Source organism: Coloeus monedula (assembly GCF_965178545.1).
Source record: "Coloeus monedula genome assembly, chromosome: 2".
Taxonomy (NCBI): domain Eukaryota; kingdom Metazoa; phylum Chordata; class Aves; order Passeriformes; family Corvidae; genus Coloeus; species Coloeus monedula.
This window is the reverse complement of record NC_138782.1, coordinates 28,743,791-28,769,690: the sequence shown is the minus strand read 5'-3', so window position 1 is coordinate 28,769,690 and position 25,900 is coordinate 28,743,791. Positions and strand designations below refer to the sequence as shown.

At 38.3% G+C, this 25,900-nt stretch overlaps 2 protein-coding genes across 2 annotated transcripts in view; both read right to left on the bottom strand.

The window, feature by feature from the left end:
- Positions 1-3,516, bottom strand: part of LOC309570087 (ATP-binding cassette sub-family G member 8-like) — a gene marked incomplete at its 3' end in the record, with an annotated part of 50,653 nt that extends 47,137 nt beyond the window's left edge. Inside the window, exons 1-5 of the mRNA XM_082276712.1 lie at positions 3,460-3,516; positions 2,499-2,622; positions 1,311-1,345; positions 852-921; positions 685-773 (exon numbers count right to left, since the gene is read on the bottom strand). Of these exons, the coding sequence (XP_082132838.1) occupies positions 685-773; positions 852-921; positions 1,311-1,345; positions 2,499-2,622; positions 3,460-3,473 (332 nt within the window). The 5' untranslated portion in view covers positions 3,474-3,516. The remainder of the gene's footprint in view (positions 1-684; positions 774-851; positions 922-1,310; positions 1,346-2,498; positions 2,623-3,459) is intronic.
- Positions 3,517-8,302: 4,786 nt separating this feature from the next.
- The window catches only part of PLEKHH2 (pleckstrin homology, MyTH4 and FERM domain containing H2), a 52,389-nt gene continuing 34,791 nt past the window's right edge, over positions 8,303-25,900 (bottom strand). Inside the window, exons 17-30 of the mRNA XM_082301884.1 lie at positions 25,038-25,217; positions 24,134-24,242; positions 23,919-24,031; positions 21,591-21,770; positions 20,609-20,706; positions 19,960-20,137; positions 18,143-18,298; positions 16,656-16,753; positions 16,134-16,275; positions 15,259-15,404; positions 13,560-13,689; positions 12,598-12,684; positions 10,782-10,919; positions 8,303-9,552 (exon numbers count right to left, since the gene is read on the bottom strand). Of these exons, the coding sequence (XP_082158010.1) occupies positions 9,370-9,552; positions 10,782-10,919; positions 12,598-12,684; positions 13,560-13,689; positions 15,259-15,404; positions 16,134-16,275; positions 16,656-16,753; positions 18,143-18,298; positions 19,960-20,137; positions 20,609-20,706; positions 21,591-21,770; positions 23,919-24,031; positions 24,134-24,242; positions 25,038-25,217 (1,938 nt within the window). The 3' untranslated portion in view covers positions 8,303-9,369. The remainder of the gene's footprint in view (positions 9,553-10,781; positions 10,920-12,597; positions 12,685-13,559; positions 13,690-15,258; positions 15,405-16,133; positions 16,276-16,655; positions 16,754-18,142; positions 18,299-19,959; positions 20,138-20,608; positions 20,707-21,590; positions 21,771-23,918; positions 24,032-24,133; positions 24,243-25,037; positions 25,218-25,900) is intronic.

Sequence of the window (25,900 nt, the reverse complement as noted above, 5' to 3'; positions counted from 1 at the left end):
ATGCATTTCTTCTTCCTATGCTATCCATTACTTTAATGGATTTTTCTCACTACATTCTCTTAATTTTATCTAAATTCCTGTTTCCTTCTGTTTTCAAATAATTTCAATAGCTTTAGTCCCTCTTGGAAACATCATCTCTTTGTTGGGAAATGACCTTGTTATTAAAAGGTCATTTCCCCAAAATCCAGATATTTTTTTTGGTCACAATTTTTGGCCTTGTTTTTCACCCTAAAATACCTGTCACAGAAAGAGTACCTATGTTTGCACACAGGAGTAGGAAGCAAGATTTTATTTTTCATATGTCCCCAAGTCTGTTTTTTTGCTCTTTCACTGAGCATAAAGATACTATGACTTCTCTTTTTCTGTGTTTCTTGTTCTATCTAAGGCCAACTGACTTCCTCCACATTACTGCTTTGTTTTGTTGAGATTAGTTAGAACTTGTTTATTTAGGAGAGAAGCATGAAAAGGAAGGCCAAAGCAAAGCATTATGGTATTACGATGATTTTTAGCAAAACCCCATAAATTTTCTACCTTACACTTTGAAAGAGTTTTTCACAAAAAAAAAAACCAAAAAAACAACAACAACAAAACCAAACCAAACCAAACCAAAACAAAAAAATTTAAAAAAAAAAATTCTAGAAGGAAAGCTCAAATTAACTCTGGAATTGTAATATTTACACTTACCTTATGTTGTGGCTTGTGATTGGTATTCGAATGAGTTCCACTAATGAGGTTCCACCACCTAGTTCCCAAAAATGAGCTACATCTTTAGGCTGCAAAAGAGTTTCTTTATGTTATTTTTATGTGTGTGTGTATATATAAAGATATGGTAAATGATACTTTATACTCACTGTATTGTGTCTCCTTGCCCTCCTTCCAAAAGTATATTCCAAGGCTAATGTTGGCTTTGGAGACTCTTCCCTAAAGGAAAAGTAACTTAATTTTGTCAAGATCCTCTAAAGAAAGGAACTTAATTCTACAGTTACTAAATGATACCTATCAGTCAGTTTGGAATTTGGCTTAGAGACAGCAGTACAGAGAGGACACTTTTAGACAGGAGGTGTCAGGTACTGAAGACAGGAGAAGCAGCAGCACCAGCCCAAAGAAATGGGTCATTTCAGCTGACACTGGAGAAGGACTGAAAGGGTCACTTGACAGGTTATAATGAAGGGAAGGAAGTTCATCCCTAAGTGATCAACCACTCACAGAACACACCTGCATACATATATTATGAATTATCACACAATGTGACTGTTTACGTCAAATTCCAATCTACAGCTGAAAACTGCTTTTAAATATTTAACACATACCTCTCAAGGCACCTCAGTATGATAGTGGTCTTTCCCTGGAAATTAAAAACAAAGAGGAACTCTACTATACTGTTTTTAAAGCATAAAGTTGTATCACTAAGTCAAATTTATTTAACATTCCAATAATAGAGTACCAGAAAACTGCAAATGCATGTAACTGTTTGTAGCCTTATAGTGGAAACTTAAGTCCAATTTTCAATCAAAATCAAGTTACACTACCATTGTTATAAGTATAAACCAATAGACATGACAAATACAGTAACAGGAGCACTGTACTTAAAATTAGACATTAGTGATCAATTAGACCAACTCTTTTAAACTATTAAACAGTTTTAAATTATTAATAACACATTTATGTAACATGTGGTTTCCACTGGAATTAATTATTACTGTTGAGATGGAAACAAAGATTGCTTAAAATACAAATAACCACACAGAAAAAGATGTCTTTACTTTGTTAAAGTGCAGCCACTGAGTACCATGCCACACTGAAGGGGCTAGCACTTCTTCACTTCTGTCCTTTCCTATCTCAAAAATCAGTGAATTTCTGGTAAATCTGGAAAGTCATTTTCTCTGGAAAAGGTATTTTGTAAATTTCTGATTAAGAGATCGCACTAACACCGATCCTTCTAAAATAAGAATTGTATTATTGAAAAATATGAGTCATTTTGTCAAAAAGGCAGATATTTCCTTATTAACTTTACAAATAAATGCTAACAGAAGAAAAATATGTGACCAAGTTATGGGATAAGGAGTTAAAACAACCATAGGCATCTCAAAAAATGAGTGTGCACTCCGTGATAAGGTATGTTCAAATGGGTCTGACATAATACAGACACAATTCACTGCAGCACGTCAAGGCCTCTATCTACAACAAAGCTGCTATCAGAGCACTTAAACTGGATTCCTACCAGTTAAACCTTTACAAGGGGAAATAATTAAAAGAGAGTAGCATGATTTCTGGCAGTTACTCTAAAAAAAAAAGAAGCCAAACCTCAAAAAATTAGCACATCATTGAAACCTTAACCATAATTTGAATTTGCACTCTGGAATGTCAACTCTGTAAAATGAGACCATGAGATATGATGTCTTTAAAATTATGTGAACCTTAACATCTGAAAATATGAGATATTTTCCCTGACACAAATTATGTTTGAAAAGTGCAGAATTGTTCAGTATTTAGATTACCCCATTTTTGTTGCCCATAAATAGTATTGATTTTTCCCAAACTTCCCCTGGCTTGACATCATCATCATTATCAGGGTTTTCTCTCTTCTTCACTTCGGCTATAGCAAGATCCCATAAAGTATCACTAGTTGGAAGAAAACAAAGTAAGAAGAGAATAATTAGAGAAAACACACACTTTAGACTATAATTCCTGAAAATATCTAAATTATTGTTATTGTGGTGTAGATTATTATTATTTCACATCACCTGCTCTCTGCTTGTCAAAGTACTTCTAACCAGCTCAAGTGACATTGCTCAGGTAACCCCAGCAGCCATTTGCGGCACACACTGAGCACGTCCCAGATGTGCAGCGGGAGGCTTTGCTTGGAGTACATTTAATCACAGAATCAATTAGGTGGGAAAAGACCCTTGAGATCATCGAGTCCAACCTGTGACCGAACGCCAAGTCCAGGCTTTCCTTAAACACCTCCGGGGACGGTCACTGCACCACCTCCCCGGGCAGCCCACTGCACTACTAAGACACCTTTACAAGGTTTCCCGGCGCGTCAGGCTTTCCGCAGGAGCCTGCGGGAGGCCGGCAGCCTCTGGAGCGGGCAGCTCCCAGCCGCCGGCAGGGGAGGAGCCGGGCACGGCTCGGTGGGCTCGGGAGGGCTCCGGACTGCGCTCTGTGTCCCGGGAAGCTGCTGCTCGGGGCATCGAGGGCTCTCCGTGCTCAGGTTCACTCGTGGTCACCTGCAGACCCCGTTTATGTGGCGTCTCTTACAGAAGCACCGGCAAAGGACCAGGCGTGCCCCACCTGCCCTCGGCCCCACTCTCTTCAGGGGCAGAGGCCGTAATGGCCCGTTTTAAGCCCTCCCTCCCTCCCTCCCTCTTCCAGGCTGCCCTCCCCGGCCGCAGGCCCCTTCCCCCCAGGGCAGCGGGAGCGATCCCCCATCACCAGCCCGGGCAGGGCCCCCGGTACCTGGCCTTGGGCATCGCGGCGCGACGCGGGCCCGGCTGCCCGTGGCCATGGGAACGGCGCGGGGCACGCCGGGACCTGTAGTTCCGCGGTTGGGAGGGGCGGGCGGCCCCGGCCACAGCCCGGCCCCGGCCCCGGCCCCGCGCTCGGCCCAGCCCGCCCCGCCGCCGCCCGCAGAGGAAGGGCTCGTGTGGAAGTTGCACGGAGGGCCCCGCCCCGCCTCCTGCTCGTAGGCTCCGCGGCTGCCTCTGTTTTCAGGGATCCCCCGCCTTGGTACCCGTGCAAGTGTGAGGGCCCTCGGGGGACCTCGACTGTAGCTCCTCTTGTGAAGGGACAAAATACTCCAGCTGTGGAGGAAGCCAGGGATAAGTAAACAACACCACCGGGAGTCTTACTTGACCTCGGCCTTAAGCACTGGCTCGTGGTCCCTCAGTGAGCTTTGTTACCAGCGGAGGGAGTGAAACGAGGCCTGAGTAGTTCACACTCCCTGGGAACTGCTGTGTAACACAGAGTAAGTGTAGTTATTTTACAAAAATTACTGTGTAATTATTTTAGTCCAGCAGAGGGCAACGAGGGTGATTGAAGGACTGGAGCATCTCTCTTAGGAGGAAAGGCTGAGGGAGCTGGGCCTGTTCAGCCTCTAGAAGAGAGAGCTGAGGGGCCCTCATCAATGTCTGTCAGTATCTGAAGGGAAGTGTCAGAGGACGGATCCGGGCTCTGCTCAGTGGTGCTGAGCAAAAGGACAAGAGACAATGGGCAGAAACTGATGCACAGAAGTTTCACCTGAACGTGAGGAAGAACTTCTTCACTGTGCAGGTGACCAAGCACTAGAACAGGTTGCCCAGAGAGGTTGTGGAGTCTCCCTCTCTGGAGGTATTCAGGAACCATCTGGACACAATCCTGTGCCATGTGCTCTGAGATGACCCTGCTTGAGCAGGGAGGGTGGACCAGAATACCCACTGTGGTGCCTTCCAACCTGACCCATTCTGGGATTCTGTGACTTTGGAGTTACAGGGGCATACAAATAAGACACTAACACACGGAGGCTCGATTATTTCAAGATTATCAAAAATCAAGTCCAAAAATGCTGGGCTTGGATTAGAATGTAGGATTTAAAGGGTGCAGTAAAACAGCAGGATGACCCTGAGTATGAAAGGGGTATAGGATGTAGGTGAACCTAACAAGTCTAAAGTGTCCTACATCAGGGAAGTGACCCAGAATCCAGGACAGCAATTACAGCTATCTTCTGTAGCTGGGGAGCTGCTTTGCATCTTGAGAGAGTGGAGACAGAAAAACCTAACTGAAATCATTCAGTTACCTGTTTGATCAAAGCCAGGAAAGCAGCCTCATTCATAATGATTAACTCAGATTTAATTTTAACTGTTCCTTTTTCCTTACCCAAAGAAGGCTGATGTATCCTTCCACTGACCTTCAGTAATGTTCATTCTTTAAATAAGATCTTCTTTTCTAAATTTAGGTTGCATAATCACTCAGTTTCTGTTTCAGAAGCCTTTATATGGCTATTTTTGTCTGGTTTTAATTACTTCCAGGTTTTTACATGCATATTCTAAAGAATTTGCTAACCTCCCATGGAAACCATGGTCTTGCTAATTAAAATCCAGAAAGAAACTTAATTATTTAGTGTTGTACAGTGCAGGTCATGGTGATGTCTGCCTAACTGCATTTCTTTCATCAGTTTCAGTTCAACAGAACACTTCTGATTTTGGTATATATATGAAGCCAGTGCTGATCTGTAACCAGCAGCTAGAGGTAGTAAAACCCCTGGACAAAGCTGCTCTTGTTCTGCCAAAGAGAGCAAAACTATGGTAGGAAAAGCTCCTGGCACTATGACCTATGCAGGTATTAGTGCAAAAGCAGGAGTATAAAAAGGAAAGTATTTTTGCAGTGACTTACTCGCTGTCAGAGGTGGCAAATCTGGAAGATGCTGCAGTACAGATCTGAGCTGGGAAGCACAGCAAAATGGTGTACAGTTAGTAAATGTACTGAAGCCTAATCTGGAATTTAAATTGGAGTTTTTATATTTCAACTTTCTTAGTTTCTTTTGCCCTAATAAACTGTAAAAAAAACCCCAAAAACAACACGTACGCAAAACTTTTTTTCCCCTAATTCATTATTGCTAAGTTACTAATCACCTTAGTTAAAATTAAACTAATGGGTTGCACCAAGCTATATGGACTATTAAAGTTCTACCTAAAGCTTTAAGTGGTGCATTCCTTCAGGCAAGAATGATTTTCTTCCTTCAGGAACAATTAAAACCTATGAAAACTGTGGTAGTCTGACAAGGAACTCCAACACCAAATACCTACCAGCCTTCAATTATAGGGAAATACATGCTTTTATTTTAAATTTAAACAAAACTTAATTATAAAATAATAAAAAACATTAATTTTATGGATTGTATTAAAACCTTAAAGCTTTATCATTTGCCAGGTGTGCTACAAATCGGTCTTGCTTGTTCTAGAAATCAGCTGTTCTCTTACTAATACTGCTGCTCAAAAATTGACAAGGCAAAGTGAAGTTCAAGTAATATATTAATTTACATTGCATTCCAAGTACTCTTTTCAAATCAGTGTCATTGTTTATACAGGCATTTACCAGTGATTTTTCAGTCATTGTCAAGTTCAGATTCATTGATCATTTACATGGATTGTTGATTCTGACCACTAGCTCAAAGCAAGCATGAAAGGTATTCTGAAGTTCATGGTAGAAGGTGAAGTCTCCTTGCATGGGCTAACATATTAATCCCATCCTACCAATATTTTTACAACCTAGGTTCTGCAAGCTTTGAGCATGGGAAGTTTTCCAGCAACAGTCCCAGAAGTTGCTGCTCATTTGACAGCTCCCACAGTATCATCACTGCTGAGGTGAGAAAGGTCAGGTTCCTACCTGGGCTTTAGTCATGGATTAGGTAGCACTGTGTGAATTTCTTTGGTGGATGACTTGAGACTGAAATGTGGATCACTCATGAGGCTTGGGCTGGGTGGGGAAGGCAGAACAGATTACCTGCTTAGACTGTGAATTTTTCACCTTTGCTGCCTTGCATTGTGTGGTATTCTTTAAGTAGCTCTGGAGCTTGATTACCATGGAGCAAGGCCCTGAGATATGCAGAGCTGTGCTTGGAAGAGTGCTTGCATGTGAAAGAGACTCCACTTGTGACCCTGCTACCTTGAAGGGAAGTGTCTGCTGAGGTTACTGTCACTACAGAAACCTCACTCTTGCTAATCAAACCGGAAAGCATTAACACAGTGTTGTCACAGTAACTCAGAGTGCATTTATTTCATAAAAATTAACACAGCATTTCTGGTCATGTGACTGTATGGGATTAATGGTGACCTACAATGACCAGCTAGCAGTAGTAAGTTTGGAAAGTCATGCCAAAAAAAGGGAACTAATGCATGGATTGCTTCTGATTACAATGATGTAGGGACATACTGCAGCCACAAGAGCTCAACACTGAAAAGCAAAGCAATGTCTGGAGTTTCCTACCCAAAGGCAAGCAGGAAGGTCATATTCTGCTTGATAGATTACACAATGCTTTATAGAACAACTGTTTGTAATGTTGCTAATGAAAGTTGTTTCCAAATCTCCAAATCGGCACATCAGCTGATTGTATTGTTTATCATGTCTCAAAATTCAACAAAGATTTAAAAAACTACATGAACAAGCTCACTAGCAAAATGCTCCACTTTTTTTGCCTCCTAATAAGAGAAGCTGATCTGCCACATTCACTTGAAACTGGACAATTAGGAAAGACTACTAGCTGGAGCATTCCGGGTTGTCATAATTTCATGATTACAAGAAGACTTTTGTGTTTGTAAATGGAAGTTTTTAATCATATTTGAGAAGCTTTAGACTATGACCTAACTGATGCAGTAACATGTTTGAATTTGTAAACACCCTTCCCCCCTCATCTGATAGTTAAGTATTCTGCTGATTGCAAAGGGCTGTTAATTCCTAAATGAATTTCACCATGGTGTCTGTATCTCTTGCCAAGGGGTGCAACTCAAGAAGTAATGCCGTTGGTCTCTTGTAGCTCCCAAGATGCTTCCCTGGATGATGACAGGAGACTGGCTGCCTAGGAGGAGGTAAAACCTCCTGCTGCTGGCCCTGCCTCATGGAAAGAGAAGGGTCTGGTGCCCCAACCACCACCAAAGGGTGGAAGTTACCAGGAAGCTCTTTCCACCTTGCAAAAGTGAAAGCATCTGGATATAGTATGTGTGTTGTTTGGTTGTAATTTTCAATAGAAAGTGTTGGCCCGTGCTACCATTCACCAAGTGGTGCTTGAGTCCTGTGAACTGCAGTAGCTGTGGCAGGACTTTGAGAGCTTTCTAAAGGAATCTGTTTATCAAGTCAGCTTGCCTGTTTGCCTTTCCACTTTTTAAGAGCATGTTCTCTTCATGGCCTGTATCTCCCTTCCAGTCTATTTTAATTCTTTAGGAGGATACTCCCTACTTTTAATAGGGGGCAAACAGCTGGAAATTCCTTTTCTCTCAATACAAGCATTTGAAATATTTAAAGAACATAAACCAGAGATTTTCCATTGAGGAATTACTTCAGTTTTAAGTAATAATGAAAACAAAAACCAATGAGGGCTGGCTGTAAGGGATTAATGATCCATGATCATTAGCATGAGCTGAAGTGGAAACTGAAATGTCCATAAATCAGTGATTTATGTTTGAGTACCTTCTTTATGGCTGGACCTAAATTATCTATTGGAGTATGGTGCTGATCCATTTCAGAGCCTGCAGAAGTGGTTTATTTGCAAAAAGAGGGGACTGGAAGAAAAACAAAGGATGTAATTTCTATATATTTGACCTATGTAGCACTGAGGCTTGCAGCTGAAAAAGGCAACTGGAAAGTGCTCCTAGGTCCAGTAGTGCAGATGCAGTATCATGTCTTCAGTGTGTAAGAACATTATATTAGTATTATAATAAGAAATGTATAGATACAAATGAAAAACAAGAAGTAAATACTATTCTGACTCAATGTATATACATCATACATATTGCACACGGATTTTAGGTCTCCAAGTTTACTCACAACATTTCAATCAATGGTTTTCTGTGTTATTCTTGTGTTTTGAATTGTGAGTCATTCTTGCCATCTGTATTATATTATTATTCTGGACTAAAGGAGAAATTAGTTACAGGGTGTTGTTTAACGAAACTATACTAAATACAGTGCCTATCCAATTTGTATTTTTTCAAAAGGCTGGAGCAGAGAGGGTTTATTTAGAAATTTACCAGACCAAGGCTGAAGATTTGCCAAGTAAAGCAGCTGTATAACAAAGGCTAGAGTGTATCATGAGAATACTCTTTAAATTTGTAGTAGTTACATGATGTCCTTATGTGCTTGGTTTTTTTCAAAGGAGAAACAATTATACACAATTTGTTCCTTTTAGTCCCATGACACTTGTATTGCAAATAGGGATGGTGCTGGAAGTGAAAAGTATTTTGTGTTTGACTACTTTTCTAAACAAAAATTCCTTTTCAAAATGAAAGTTATACAACTGGTCTAATTTTGAAAAATAGAGATGATGAGTTGAAGACAGTTTGGTCCCTGAGTATATACCTAGAAAACTATAAAAATCTGTACAGTTGTTTCCAATGACACCTTTCTTCATCTTTATAAACAGATGTATTTTTTCTGAGCTGTAGGCACAAGCAACCCCCAGTAAACCATAACCCTTGAACTGACTCATCATCTTTCCAGTTCAGGCCAGAGCTTTAATTAAAGAGCTACTCCTGTTATATGCCACTGAAGCAAATGTAAACCTGTCCACCTTTCTTTTGTTTATGGAGCTGCTGATGCTCTACATCTTGTACGTCAGAAGATTTTCAATCCATGTAGAAAACCTGTAGCAAGGACGCATTATCATGAGACATAATCCTTTCATAACAAAGTGGGACATTTAGTTGGTCTGGTGGTTGCAAGAAGTGGCTGGCTCCCCATTTCCTTGAGTTTCTGTCCACTTTGAGGTGCCAGTAATGCTGGAGCAGAGAGATGATGAGCAGCTCCTTTCAGCTGATGAAAGTTGTTAATGTAGCTGGCAATCAGTAGAGTGATCTCAAGAATCTATAACAGGAACATACAAAACTCTTTGAAAAATACAGTGATGTGTTTTGACTGCTGAAAAAATAGCTAACTTTTTAGCAAGTGACAATCACCATCAACTGGATAAGTACTTGTACTTTAACAAATTAATGATGGGGGGAGAGGAGATAACTAATAAAGCTCTTTTTATTGCTCCTTGCAAATAATGTAATGTTATTCCCATCAGTATATATCAAAGATACTATGTCTTCCACAGTCTTAAATGATTCAGAGATGACTTCTTTAACTTTGAGAGATTTTGAAGTCCAGAATATGATGCTCTGAGAAGTTCTGCCAGAAAGTATCTAGTGCTCAGAGAACTCAAGGTGTAGGGTAGATGAAGGGAATAAAGACTTCTGTGAGGTTTTTATCATGTTTTCTCTTTGCGACCCATACAAGCCTTGCTGAGACATTGAACAGGTTGCCCAGAGAAGCTGTGAATGCCCCATCATTGGAAGTGTTCAAGGCCAGCTTGGATGAAGTTTTGAGCAACCTCATCTAGTGGAAGGTGTCCCTGTCCAGGGCAGGGGGGTCAAAGCTAGGTGATCTTTAAGGTCCTTTCCAACCCGAACCCTTCTGTGATTCTGTAAGGGAACAATCTAATGGAAACTTCAACACATGTATTTTACTGTGCTTGTGTGTATGAAGAATCATGTTTTGACTCATATGTGCAATTTTGTATTGTTTCTTAAATTGTTCTGACAAACAGCAAAACCTCTGTTTCTTAAAAGAAATAATCAGTCTTACCAGTGAACGAGAAAACCTAGATTTAAAAAGAATTTTTTATAAACCAAAGGGAAAAATATCCTAAGATTTTTAAGAAGTGACTGATCTTTCAGTTCTTGTGTTCTACAGTTTCCCTGTAGATCCCAAATGTACTTAGAAAAAATTATCTCTGGTGCTGATTAGGCAAACAGACTAAGTTTTAGGTACTGCATGTAATTTCTGTCCCTAACAGCCTTCTTTGTCCTTCTAAGAAAAATTTGGAATGTAATATAGACAGCGACATGAAAAGAACAGAAACACATCAGTACTGTCACAGTTAGCTCTAACATTAGTAATTATTTGCTCTCTAAAATCATCTGGCAAAAGTCAGTAATCTGGCAGGCTGGGATTAAAGAAGGTGTTTCATCTGTCAATCTGTTAGTGATTACCCACTAGAGATAGCACAAAAGCAGATGGTGGGAAACTGTTTCAGGAAATATACCAACCTTTGGTTTTGTCATGGCAAAAAGGTGTTTTTCAGTTGATTTGTCCTTTGTCTGAGCATTATTAACAACCAGCATAAAATCATCTTGATAGCCTCCGAAAGTCATCAGGCTCTTATATGTGTATGTAACTGTTAATCGCTGAAAAAAGGAAAATCCCAGAACAAAACACAAAGCTATTAAGCAGGACAATGCAAGAAAACCAGATTATGACAAATTCTTCTTTTAAAAATATAATTACACGTGTATTTTTCAATGGAGGTAGTGTCTTATGAAACTTGAAATTAACCGTGAATTTTGGGATAGCTTCATTTAGACCTTCATGATGAGGAACTTTCACTGTAGATGATAACTCTTCTAAGTGTGATCTCTGTTTCTATTCCAAACTAATTAGATGAAAGATGTAAGATTTCAACTCAAGCGTGTAATTCCATTTACCCAAATCTTGACTAACTTTGAGAGAAGTTAATCTTACTAATTCCATTTGAAATTGAAGCAGTGTCTAAATAAATTAAATGTCAGGGTATGAGACATCTGAAGGAATTTAACTCCAGGTATTCTTTTTGTGCAGTGTTGTGTTTTGCAAACACGCAAATTAAATTCTGTTCTCTTTTTTTTCACATCTCTGATGAAACGTAAATGCTCTTCAAGGCTCCTCAGCTTTCCATCCCTCAGTTCTTACTGTTCAGTGTTTAACACCACAATAGTGGCCTTCAAGTTAAGATCAGCATTTAATTATTGTTACACCTCCTATTAATTTGCTGCAGATGTTTGCATTTAAAATTCATCATCAGACAACATTTGTACAATAACTTAGTGCCCTTCCTTAGTAAACCTCTTTTTGCCCTAGCTTTGAAATAGTATTATTTCTACCCCTTGCAACATAATTTCTGATACCCGTGGATCCTTCCTACAGAAAATCCCAATGTTCCCTGGAAACTGAGCATTCCTTGAATGTAAAGTAAGGCCTGCCAGTACTTAACCTGGCAATGCCCTACAGAAATGCTGTAGCTCCAGGAGAGCTCTCTGCAGTCTGATGCAAGCACATTTTGCTTGTTCCCTGAGAGCTGCTGTTTGCTCTCCTCATGCTTTGTTTTATTATTTCTTTGACTGCAAAGAAATGTAATGAAAAGGCCCATATCAGCACAATTATAAAGCTGAGATTTTAATTTTCTGATATTCAATATTAGCACTTGCTAATAGCAGCATGCCATTCTTTTTCTTTGCAGGATATAAATGAAAGCAGGGATCTTCTCAGGCACTGCTTTTTACACTGATTATGAGTCGTTTTCTGTGAAAACTTGTATTGCAAATCAAGAAAAATCTGAGCCTAAAATGACATAATTAAATAACACTGGGTTATATTACCTACTATTAAACAAAAATAATACAATGAAAATAACAATCTTTTAAAGTAACTGCTCTTTACAGAGTGTATGTATTATGAATAATACTGGAAAATTAAGTCTCCAGGAAAAGAAAATTAATGTTATTGTAATAACATTACAATAACTATGGATTTCCTGACATCTGAATGATTAAAACATTAACATTTCATTAAATGATATAAAAACTGTATCTGATAAACAAAAATAAATTCAGTGCGAAGAAGTCATTACTTACTTCTATTATTAGTGCTACTGTAACGATGATAACATTAAAGCATTTTAAAAGGAATGAATTTTTGCTTTAAGAGAAGGACAAGATAACTTAGCATGGAAGGCTAATGCCCTCTTTTAGGTAGTATGGTGGTGAATCTCCCCATATAATTAGTACCAAAATATATCTTGACCAAACTTAAAACAGCAATTTCACTTACCATGGAGCTGTAATCCAAGATGCTTATGCCATCTTCATGGACAGCAAACCATATGAAGGACCTCTCAACTGAGGCTGTTTCTAGAGGCTATGAAGAGAAATGTTTTTTAGTTACTACTTGAAAATGAGAAAATATGTGAATAATTATTAATTCTCAGCTATTATAGACCTCTCTCCATCCACAGTTCTCACTTCAGTTCTCTCTCAGTGTAAATTTCAGTAAAGGAATTGAAATACCTGCCCAAAGCCATATAGGTGGCCAGTGGCAGAACGATGAACTAAACCTAATACACTTGAAACCTACCCTGATGCTTAGTCTAATAAAATATATAGTCTCATTAATAAAATAGTCAGGTGTCTTGAAGTTTGTCTACTAGCTCATATATCTAAATACACAAAGAACAGAGGGCTGACAAGCGATTTTATATATAGATATATATATATATGTATGTATACACACACACTCAGGGATTACTTAATAAAACTGAAGGCATGAGGTGACAGTTCTGCTTAACAGAGCTGTTATTTGAATCAAAGGAATTAAGATACCAGTGGTTAAGAGAAATTGAGAGAGGCCAGCACAGAAGGGAGTGCTCTAAATACCATTAACCACATTAGTGCTTCTGCAAGGTTCATTTAATGTTACCTTTTCAATGTTCTAGTAGTTATCAGGTAAAAGAGCCTAAACCTAAAAGGCTATCTCAAACTAAGATATAAGGAAATGGAAATATAGATTAATAATGTAAAACAAGCAGTAAGTGTATTGGAAGGTTACTATTATGATACACTTAGTACTATGGCTATTATATTTCACAAGTGTATGACTTTAAAAAGTTAATAATTTGACAGGAGATTCAATCAGCTCATGTATTACACAGTTATTTTCAACAAAAAAGTAGTACTATTTGCAAATTTCTATTTAAACCCCCCATCCCCCCAGTCAAACTAATTAAAATGTCTTACTTTTGCTGCAAACAGTTTAGCCCCAAAGAAAGGCCATTTCCTGGCCACGGTGAGATAAATGCGCACGCAGTCTGCGGCACTGTGCCCACGGAGAGCCATCCATCTCGTCGACAGTCGCTGGCAAAGCTGTCTGTTGAAATGAAGGATGGAATTTACTTATTGAAGGGAATTCCAATGTTTGCCCACAGCAAGTTTAATGAGCAACAGTTTAATGAGAATGCATTTCTTAAAACGATAATTTCAGTTAATACAATGACTAGCATTGATACAGTATTAAATAAATCCAAAATCACATTGAGTATTTTAATGCACATAAAAATGATGAAGTATCTTCTGATTTCCACAACGTTATGATTAAATATTGCTGTAGCAGTTACAGCATAAAGGCAGAAAGTCTGGGGCAGCTTTTAACGTGTCTCTACAGAGAATCGATCTACCTTTATCAGTACTCAACAGCTATGTCAGTTGTCATTCCAAAAATCCATGCAGCTTAGCACGTATCGTTACCTGTGGCTGGTAGGAGGTGTGGAAGACATGGCTTAGCACTATTCCCTTTTAGTGTGTCTGGGCACTGCTACCCAAAAGGCTGCTCCTGATGCTCAATGTGTTCACATTGGGGCTTTTTTTCTGGTTCCTTTTGTGAGTTTGTGGCTCCTTGGTGAGCTGGTTCAATACTAGGGAAAAATTAATCCTCAAAAAAACGCCAGTCCGGAATACCTTTCTAGGACACTGAACTGCAGGCATGACTTACCCAGCAGCCATAAGGTTATTAGATGTAGCCCAAGAAAAGGGAGGGCTAACGTGTATTAAAGGGAGATCCATCACTTGCAGCTTTGGTCTTACTGTTTATGAAGTCAAACTGCACCCTAAGCAAAAAAAAATACAGGCAACAGGGCAGGCATAGAGTGATTCTTCCCCTGCCACAGATCTCCAGCTCTGACAGCTGGTAGTGTAGGGACTACTTAAACGTTTCAACAGATGTTTCACTTTTCCTCCATGAGTTAATCTAATCTGAGACCTTCTATGATTTGTTCTTTGAAATTAATTGCATAAGTTTGAATGCCCCATTGTCTTCTGAGTATGTAATAATGTTACTATGTGTATATAATAATAGCTTTGAATTTTCTCAGCCCTGTACTGAAGGACATTTCTGTGATGTTTGCTGGACTTCAAAACTGCTGTATCATTGACTTTGGATAATATGTTACACTGGTCTGCTCGTTTTCATGTCAGTAGGTGTTGCTTTAAATGCCTGGCAGGTTATTAATTTTAAATTAAGTGGTACCTTATTAGTAAGTCCACTAAGTTACACATTGCAAATTTGATTTGCTGCCAGAGATTGCACACTAGAATAACAAACAGACCATGTCCTCACGTCCTGTACTTCAGTAACTCTTTAGTCTGTGCACAGACCTAGTTTAGATTTGCTGAATAAGAAAAATAAGAATTTCAAAATCACTGGGTTTTGTAACACTATGTCGTAACTGCTACAGCTTTTGCTGGAATGGGTCATTAATGATGGTCCTTTGTTTAGATTAGAAACATGCAGAGGAAATGGGTTCTTTGGATTAGTGAGAAAATGAGTTTCAAACACAGGTTTAGGCAAATACAGCACAACAGTATGTTGTTCCCAATGACAATTTAAAACTTGTTTCACTCCTAGATCTTTAGTGAAGACGAATCAAAAAGCCCATCTCACCTTAACTGTTCCTCTGAACAACCCTGCTTGTATCTCTTAGGGTAGAATCTCTCCAAGACTTGCTTTAGTGTTTGGTTGGACTTGGATTGGGAAGTGACTTGCCCTGCTGGAGTTGAGAAAGGCCGTTCAAAATCTCCAATCTCTACCTAAGGGGAAGTCCATGAAGAAGGTTTTTGTTACTCCAGAGTAATTTTCTAGCTCGGTATTATGGACTGTCTTTTATGTCTTACCAAGTATAAATGAAACCAAATTTGTCAATTAATGTGTACTTTTCACTGATAAAAAAGTCACACAAGTGATTTTCTCTTTCTTATTTTCAACCATGGAAAAAAGTTAAATATCAAACATAACTTGTACAAACATAATATTACTTCTGCTCTTAGATTGCTAAATCTCCAGCTGACACAGTCAGTTTACATTTATTAAATAACAACATCAAATAACGTTCTCAGAACCCTTCATTTGAGCTTTTAATTTTTTAAAAATAAAGCAGATCTTATCAAGACCATGTTTAGTAAAGGAGTCTTAGACTTTCACTGAACAGCTGTTACTTTGGAGAATTAACTTGCAGAAATCGTGGAAGGAATAGTGAAAGAAGAAATGGTACATGATTTCATGATCTTTAATGCAAGAGGGCCTGGCTGTGTAAGAGGGAAAGCACATTTAGCCATACTGATGCCAGCAGCAGCGTATGCTGTAAAGCATTTCCACTCCAGTCCAGAGCTGCCTTACACAAGGATTCCAGCCCAGTCTGTTTCCTGCACACTGATATGTAAAAGGTGGAGGTCAATTGAGTGTCAAGCAATCCTGGATTAGTTTGTTTAAGATTTTCTCCTGAAAAACTGCTGTGTGAGTCATTCATGCATAAAGATTACCTGAGCTAAAAGGGCTGTCAATTCCATTGCTAATTCTTTGTTTACAGGGAAAAGTCCATTGACTATTTGATCATTTGTCTGATACACTAGCAGCAGCTTCTCTCTGTCTGTCTCCCCATGAACTTGAACTGAAAAATAAAGCCTACAGAAAAGACAGAAAGTTATTAAATAAAGAAGATAGGGAAATGCATTAGCCCTGAGGATTAGCAGTATCTCCTCTGAATGTGACATGTTTATTTCAGTGTCAAAACACATTAGCAGAGCAACACTTGTACTTGAACCAGTGAGTAAATATTTAATGTCAGTCTTCTGACTTCAGTGGGGTTTTTTTGCAGCCCTGCTCACCTCTTAAGAATGGAAAAAAAAAGTAACTATATTAAAAAAAAAATCCTCCGGTTATATGTCCATTTACTATTTTTGTTGCAAGCTTCAAGTCAGCCAGTGTTTCTCAGATGAAGAAACTGCAGAAACTAAAAAACTAATTGTGGGACAAGGCAGAGATATTATACTTGCTAAACAAACCTGTTTTTGTAAGTAAGGCGGACAGTCCTTGTGCCTTCACATTTCCCAGGGTGTTGTTCTTTGGAGGCTTGCTCCCATTTTGAGATAATGTCACAGACCTAGAAGGAAAGCAATACAAAACTGATTTGGCATGTCTTCCTATGTGAAAACACCTCTGAACAGAGGTCAACTTATTTTGATATCCTCTACCTACCATCTATTAGAAACATACAGAGCTTGAATTTTTAAACTCACTGAAGTATAACTTTACTTGCATTTCTTAGTCAAAGTGTTTAATTATTAACATTTTTGGTTTTTGTTTGTCCTGCAACACATGCACTACCTCTGGAAATGAGCCGTAACATGGAAAGGCCAGGTACTTGATTTAGCAGCTGCCAGTGAATGTGTAATAATACAGAGTAAGTTGTTATATAATTAATCAAATGCCTTTGATCTCTGCCTTCTCCTTCTGCTGCATGCCCAAGTTTTTCAGGTCCTTTCTAGTAACTGCTATAAAGTTGGCATGAAGTTTGTTATAAAATGCACCAAAAGAGGTTCACAACAAGCTGTATAGGTGGGCAGATGGGGAGGAGGTGGAACAGAGATCCTATGACCCCAGCTGGGCTTCATGTCACCATTCCTTCATAAAAGAGCTTTCCTGGAAGAAGTAATATGAGTAGTTGCTAAAGCTACAGTTACCTAGAAAATAAGTACATCTTTTATAAATTGTGCTCTCCATATGGTAATTTTTCTGCTTGTGGTGACACTGCTTGTTTATCACTAAGGCCAGGTTGTACTATACCTTGTAACTCAAAAGTGCAGCTGTGAACATTGGTCAAAGGGTGCAAAAAGCTACTTGGTAGAAGTACAAAAAATTAATTATTCATTAGTTGCTAAAGGATTTGAAAAATATCTAATATTTTACTAAAGCACAGATTATATTGCATTTTGTCACTCTTTACTGCAAAGAATTTAATTCTAGCAATAGAGGGAGCTAAAATTCAGAATTCAGAACAAAGGCAAGGCAAAAACTGGAATTTCTTAAACTGAACCCTGAACCCTTAAATCGTTCTGTATTTAGAGAAGGAACCATTTTTTTTTTTAATTTCCTAGGATATCCATGCCAGAATCAATGACTTCTTGGACCTCACATGGCCATCTTCTGGAGCTATATCAAAAATGTTGACTGAAATCTCTAAATCCACATTTGACTCTAATTGCTTTTTAGTTTCAAAGAACTGTAACAGCTTACTTTTTCTTTTTCAACCCAGCTGTTACTTTTCTGAATAATATGCGTCTCTTGGAGAAAGCTTTTAACTACAGTTCACTGAATGAATTTCAGCAATTGAAAAAGTGATTTTTTAAAAAAAATCTTTCCTTTCACATTAAGAAAAAAAGACAGTTTTCAGCCTGAAAAATGTTTTCCTTCACATTGTCTGAAGAGAGCTCTGTCAAGTGAAAATACTTTGGTTTTTAATATGCAGAGCTCATTAAAGACTTCTGTTTACCTTGATGTTTCCTTGAAGACAGTGCTCTATATCCTTGCCAGAGGGATCATCAGAAAACAGTGCAAATCCTGACTGAGCTGGTTTCCTCATCCCTGTATCTTGGTTCAGGGTGTTCAGAAATTCCTCTACTGTGGTAGAAGCATCAAACCCAACAACCTAAAAAAGCAGCCAAAATGTATTTTGCTATCAACTCATACCCGTTCCTCCCTTAAACTTAAGATTTTGAAATGTAATACCTCTAGGATAACGGTGGGACTACAAGACCCATTCCATCCATTACTGTAATTGGAAATTAAAAATTGCCATAAAGATCCTGGAAAAGATTTCCACATGGGAAGTCAGTTTAGTGGAATCAGTTTCCTTGCACTTGCTACACTTGGAATTCTATTACAGAATTTATAGGACAGATAGCAGTCTAGTATCTGAGCTTTTTGTGACAAATACCACTTGAAAAGTGAAGATTATAGTTTCCTGCACCTTCCAATATAGTGGAGAAGCAAATGAGATCAATTAATCATTTTTTATCATGTGCAGCTTCAGAGGGATATCAGATGGCAGATCTACATTGGCAGATCCAAAATATTTTATGAATGTTGCTTTCTCACTGTTACATAGGTCAGTAATTTGTATAATCTTCTAAATTTTACTTCTCCAAGTCTGAACTTCTGTCTGCTGCCACTGGCATTGAAGCATTTTCCCGTGAGATGGCAAATGGCTTCTTTACAAATACCAGTGGCTGATGTTCACTTAAATCTGTATTGAGGGTTTTTTTGTGTATTTGACATGTTGAAAATGTTTTGGTAAAAAAAAAATGTCTTGAAAATGGATCTTGAACTTCTGTTTGGTACTTTTCAGTGGCTGGCATTGAAATAAAAATCTGATTAATCTAGCTCAGAGATTAATACAAGAGTTTTTAGTACCACTATAATTGCTTATTTGCTGATCCCATTAAAATAATTTATGTATTTAATTACAATTTTCTTAGCCCCAGGATAGAACCATAGAATTTTGGGCAGTAAATAACTAATGAGCAGTTACTCATTTTCTTCTCCAAACTTCAATTTTCAAACCCTTTAGGATGATTTAAAGGATGTTAGGTTTTTTTCTGTTTTACTGGGCAAGCAGTAAGCAATTAAGAAACTTAGATGTGAAAAAATGCAGAGTTTTTCTGTGCCCTGAAATGAAAAACTTATTTGATATAGCTTTGATTTCATATAAAAAGTTGCTTTCTGTCTAGGAATACTATGAATTGTTAAAAGTCTTTTCAGCCATCTCTCACAGCTGGAAACACAAACCAGGATGTGAAGCAGCATGCTTAGAAGCCCATGGAATGTTTCCTACAGGCTTTGACTAATGACATCCCAAAAGAATTAAGAACGGAGTCGTGTTTGTTCTGTAACAAATATGGTTCTCCTTCGGGACTGATAATAGGAGTTACAGCTGTGCTTCCAGACCTTCAGTGAGATATTTAACTTCCAAGATGTCTGATGAAAGGAAGTGGAATTTAATGCTTTTCCTTTTCCTTCAGTCTAATTCATTCATCTGGTGGTTAGGTTAAATAAGAAAGAGAGTTTGGGCATTTTTCACTCTTGAGAGGTTTTACTTTTTTCTTTCTCTTAAAGATTTTCCCCCAAACCTTTCTCTTAGTTGATCAAATCAGATCACAAGTACTTTGTGCCTGCCATTGCTGGCACTCGCACAGGATGAAACTTGAGCCATGTTTACCTTTACCATTCTCTCTCTGATGTACTGCTTCATGTATGTGCTGACAGCAGGGGATTGTGAGAACTCAGATTTTGTGGCCTGCTTGACATTACCTGATATATACCATTCATGAAGTGAACTGGAATACTGAAGGGCAGTGAATGGTGGTAGGGATTTCTCAGAAGAGTGGAAAGGATTTCCATTCTGGAAGGTCTGGCTTCTCGGTCTCCATTCTGCTGGGTACGTTCTACACAGCGCTGGCAATATATTGCATATTTCCCAAATTCAGTCCTGTGGCAAAAAGAGAAAGAAGGCACTTCCTGGGGACTGATCGAAAGGGTAGTAAACTGTGAGTGAATACTTCTAGAGAGGCCAGATGGGAGGAGCACTCAGATTTCACTCTCTGAGATTTCCAACAAATTTTTTTGCACGTGGAATTAGGAAGATAATTAGTCTACTGAGACCAGCAGAACTGTGCCAAAGATGAACATGGCTCAGGGTGTGTTGTGTAACTGCCATATTTTGGTTTTCACAGTTTTGCAACATACACTCACAGTATGCACTGCAAAATATTTTTTTTTTAAAAATTACAACTTTCCCAAGTGATGCACAGCAGTAACATGTACTACATTGTAGTAGCAATTCTACTCGAATTAATTAAAAAAATATATGTCAAAAGATCTGATATATTACAGGAAAGACTGAAAACAAGGTACTTCAGAAAGACCAGCTGACTGGCTGGGTAATAATATTCAGGCACACCTGGAATCTGCATTCTTCTTTAGGTGAAGTTTAAGAAGCCAAAGGAATGGGTGCTGGGGCAGAAAGAGTCCAACGCAGAGGGCCAAGAGCTGCAAGCCCTGAACAAAAGGAATACATTCACTGTTTTAAACATCCTACAACATAAAACTTCTTGCTGTGGCTGCTGGCCAGCAGTGCAGCTTACTGTGCCAAGTTGAGACTGCTGAAATATGAATGAAACAAACAAAACACAGAGAAAAAGCTGAGTAAATAAGCACAGCACCTCATTGAAAGGCCCCAGTGCTCTCTGTCTATTTACCTGTGTACAGCAAGTTTCTTTTGGGGCTGGAAGTGGGAAAGCAGCTCAGTTTGTATAAAAAGCAGTTAATACAAAGGAAAAAAAAATTAAGGCTGCAAGGCCAAGCACTGTGAAATGAGGAGCCTGTTCAATTTTAATTCATATTTGGATACCAGTGAATAGCTGGCAGTGGAAAAAGGGAAGAATTTTAAGTATGTATTTATAATATAGCATGCAGGGTACATGCAGAACAGCATGGCACACAAGAGGTGACATCTGTCAGAAGTCCTGAGCCTTATCTGAGATTCCATTACATGGCACCACAGTTTTTCTTCACACTCATGCTACTGAGCCATCTGCCATGTGGTTTAGCCCACCAAGCTTCCTGAGGCAGCACCTCTCTTAGGAAAGAAGCAGTAAAAAAGAACTAGGTTTCATACATTCTTACTTGACACTTGATTTGAAGACAGCCCATTTTATGTCCACCTTTTACAAACAGCATGGGCAGAGATATACTCTACCACCAGGTACACATACTTTGTTGGAGGATAGCATCAACTGTTTCAGGAAGACACAGCAGCAGTTAACTGGATCTTAACTAAGCAGATGGTACAGAAGAGAAGAGCCTCTTTACCATCCTAAACATTCTTTGCAGTTCCTTCATTGCTGCTGAAATTGATACCATTAAAATAAATACTGGGTTACCTGTATTGGTCCTGCCTGGTTTTGTGGATGTCGACGTCTGGTCTGTTTAATAAGTTGGCAACAGATCTCATTTTGAAGTTCAGGATGTGTGAGGCAGATCTGCAAAGCACTTTGGGCCAAAGATACATGGTAATCAATGGCAGGAGAGTCAACTGCAGCATTTATAAACAACTGGCAGGTCTAGATATAAAATAATAAGCAAGTGAGTTTATATACAACAAATATTTAAGATGTTCAGTATATCAAAGGTGTACTTTAATTGAAATAACAATTAGTAAGTTTACCAGTTTAGGAAAACCATTTTGCTGGTTCTGCAAAATGGGGTGAAAAGGGGCCAGAATGGATGAAAAGCTATACAGAGAGACGAGATAAAACACCTCCTACAAGCCATGCTTTTCACTCTGTACCTAATGGAACTGTAACAGGAGTTGGAACAATTGTGGTGGTAGGCAGGTTTAAGGACAGGCTGAACACAGCTCACCCCTCTACAGGACTTGGAAAATCAAAGTCTACAGCTCTCAGTGCCAGACAATGTAAAATGCTTCTGTAAGTAGTGAGCACAACACGGCAGCATATACACAGAAAAAAAATCCATAACTCAGAGACATGGATTTGCATCTTGGCTTTCCAGGGTATTTTTACTGTGGGTTAAGTATGACCTTGCCTATACCCAGTACTGTCTCAGGAAATCCAGATGTTACGCATTTGTTGTGCTGTGTTAGAAGAAAGCATATGTATCACTTGTTGCATTACCTATGTACAACAGTTGAATTTTTAAGGAATATAAGCAAAAACACAAGAACTAGATGGAAGCCCAATCTATTTCTAGTCTATTTTTATCAGCAATGGAATAACTGAATCATGACTTGATCTGTTTCTAAATAAATTCCCTACCTGACTTCTAAGCTGATTTATACAAAGTTTCAATAAAGGTCATACAAGTAATCTTTTATTTATTTACTTCAGGCAAGTGTCTGTGATTTGAATTAGGTCTGAAAAGTGATTTCCAAGTAGATGTAAATTTGTTTTTATCAAAGAAGTACATTTCCTTGTAAATTTTCATGCTGCAAGATTGCAGAAAATAAGATGGATGTACTTCTTTGAAGTGCTTCAAACATTCCAGAGAAACAAGCTGGAAAGTTTGCCTCTAAGTGGCCGTGACTGAACATACAGTGCTTGTCTTGAATTCCTCTCTAGATCTGAACCACAACATCAAAATTCTCCAGATAGCTGATGCTTCAGGGAATTTGTTCTTTAGACTTGTGCAAGTTTTGTAGAGAAAGATAATTTATCCAAGCTCCATGCCTTCCAACCTGTAATTTATTTCATAATGTACAGACAAAGAAACAGCAAAATTTTATTTTTGCCTCTGAAATAGACTTTATAGCCTGGAAGAAGGTTAATGGCATTGCAGCATACTCCCTCTCATAGGCATCAACTACCTATCTGGCCCTCAACTGGGAAAGCTGTGAGGCAGACAGAATTTCTCAAGAAACTAGCTGTGGCTCAGTGGTTATGAACCAGTATGTGTCTCCCAATCATAAAGCATTTTTACTATACTGGGACATATATACATATATATATATATATATATATATATATATATATATATATGTATTTTTAAAGATCTGGGAGAATCTTTAAAAGTGAACTCAAAAAACTCTTGTGAAATACTTTTAGTAATTTTGCTATGGAATATTTTCTCCATTTACTGAATAATTGGTCTTTTAAGAATAGCTACTTCATATGAAAATATTTTCTTTTTATTAAAAAGAGCAGTTTGAAATAATCCATGACTTCCTTAAACTTAAAATTTACTTTCTTTGTCTTCTGATTTTTAAAATATCTCCCAGATGATTTAAATGTATCTACAACAAAACTTTTGCCTACTGTTTTTTTCCTGAATGTAATTGAAAAAATAGTATTTCAGATACAGTTTTCTGAATGCAGAGATCTATCTATGCTGTTAGATTTTTTGGAGCTATGAACTTCAACGTAAAGTTATTATCACTCAGGAGGGCCATGGATTTTTCTACTAACTTGCACTTCATCACTAACTTGTCAAATAAGAAGGAACAACAAAAGTTGAAGCCTAAACGGCTCCCTCACATCTCAAGGTCATCTTTACACTGGAAGTGATAGTCTTTGGTGACGTAATATGAGCACATTTTGCTGCTGTCCATTAGTTACCACTACTAAAGATAAATACAAACTTATATTTTCTTTTTTCTTATCTGTTGAATATCTCTAGTAAGCCAACTAATAGCCATTCTTTAGCTAAGAGTTACAATAGTCAGTTAATAAAAAAGGCATCTGCTATGGTTTTACCTTAAATAATTTAATTGCTTCAGTTTGCAAGGCTTCTGATGGCAGTGTTGTAAGAGGGGAAGTAATTCCTTCTTTGCTGTGGCAAAGAGTAGGATGTCTCCAAATCTGAGAAGCTAAACAGATAAAATATATACATTTTGCAATTTATTCAGTTCATGAGTACATTTCGTAAATAAGCATCGGAAGATGAGTATGTGAAGTGAGAATAAACTTACTGGCATCACCTTCCACATTTAATAATTTGCCAAGAAGTTGTTCAAACTCAGATCCAACATTTACATTGGTACTTCCAGCTGCAACTGTCAGATGATAAAGCCACGTGTCCTAAAGCAGAAAAACATAGCAGCTCACTCGTTCCATGCTGGAAGGAGCTGCTTCATCAGGATTTTGCTCTCAACTTGAAACCCCACCATGCACTCCTTTTGAAGCCCAAAGGAGTTTGCCTTTGGTTGAATTAACACGTATTCATGGTCTCTAGGTTACAAATATTAAGCAAGAAAGATTGGACAAGGCTCTCTTCAAAAGTTTTTACCCTCAGAAATCATGTCTGATTATCAGGACATTCTTCCTTTCCTCTTCCAAAAGCTTACATAAGTAGTTTTTTATCTCTGCCAGATCCTGCTAACCTGGGGATAAGGCCAGAAAGCAAAATGAGGTCTACAAGATTACTTGAGAACAATGAAGCAACAATAATAAAAATGGTTTTAACCCCACCTCTCATTGCTCCTTTACTACAGTAGGGCAAGTCTTTGCTATGTTAATCTTGTCAGTGAAATGGATACCAGTGCCCCGTAACCTCTGAGGAAGGTCAGCTACAGCTCTGTCTACAAGTTAGGGTATGTGAGCAAAATTCTCATTACAGCATGTAAGATATTCTGCACCATCTACTTACGTAGGCAAGCCTGCACATTTTTGTCTGTTTTAACAAGGATTACCTACGCTAGCACTGATTTGCAGACAAACTGATTGATGGTAATAAAGCAGGACCTTCTCCTTATTATATCAAAATACAAGCCAGGTGACTTGTAGTCCTCCTTGTCCTCCTGAAGAAATATTCGTATCACAGCATCATACTCATAGATATGTTACTGAAACTCAATAACAATATCCATTTATTACCTTCTCATGTTTAGATCCTATAAGAAGGTAAGTGGGTCCTTGGTCTTTGGGGTGGATAACAACAGTGTAATGGGTTGATAATAAACTGCGTCCACTGGCTTCATAATCTTCATCAGAATCACAGGATCTATCAACTTCTTCAACCTTTGCCTCAAAAAGCTTGATTTGACCAAGAGGAAACTAGAAGGAAACATCAAAAGTGGTGAGAGGGGTAATGTTTGTTTCAGTGCACACTGATTTTATACTACATACTATTATATTTATTATTATACACAATTTTTACTTATTCTGCAAATAGAAATTAAAGCATGAACTGCCATCCATACCCATTTGTATTTATTCATTTTCAGTCCTGCCAAGGAATGTCAGATAAGCCAGATGTTGCAGAGAGCAAAAGGAGAATGATATGTGCCAAAGTCTGAAAATGAGATTTTCAAAAATGCTTTTCCAGGTCTACCTCTATACATAGCTAATGCAATAAATGTATGTTAGGGTGAGACAAGTCATTCTTCAGAGTTCCCAAACCTGGCTCCAATCAAAAATTTCCTGCGTCAAGCACAGAACTTTAATTATGATCTTGTTATTTTAGAGGACAGTAATGTATTGTTGATATATCTGATTTGTTCGTACTCTAAACTCAAAAAGTTAATTTTTTGTATGATTGACCTAGGTGGTTTCTTTCTCCAGTCTGAGAGATGACAGAGCTTCAGTGTTGAGATGTTTATGTAGTTAGCACCATTTATCAGGAAATATTTTATCTAAAAAAGCCATTCAGGAGGAAATTTTCACAGAAGTAATTATTTCATAGCCATTATCAACAGGAAGCCACAACAAACATAAATACCGAAATCTCTTCTCAACTG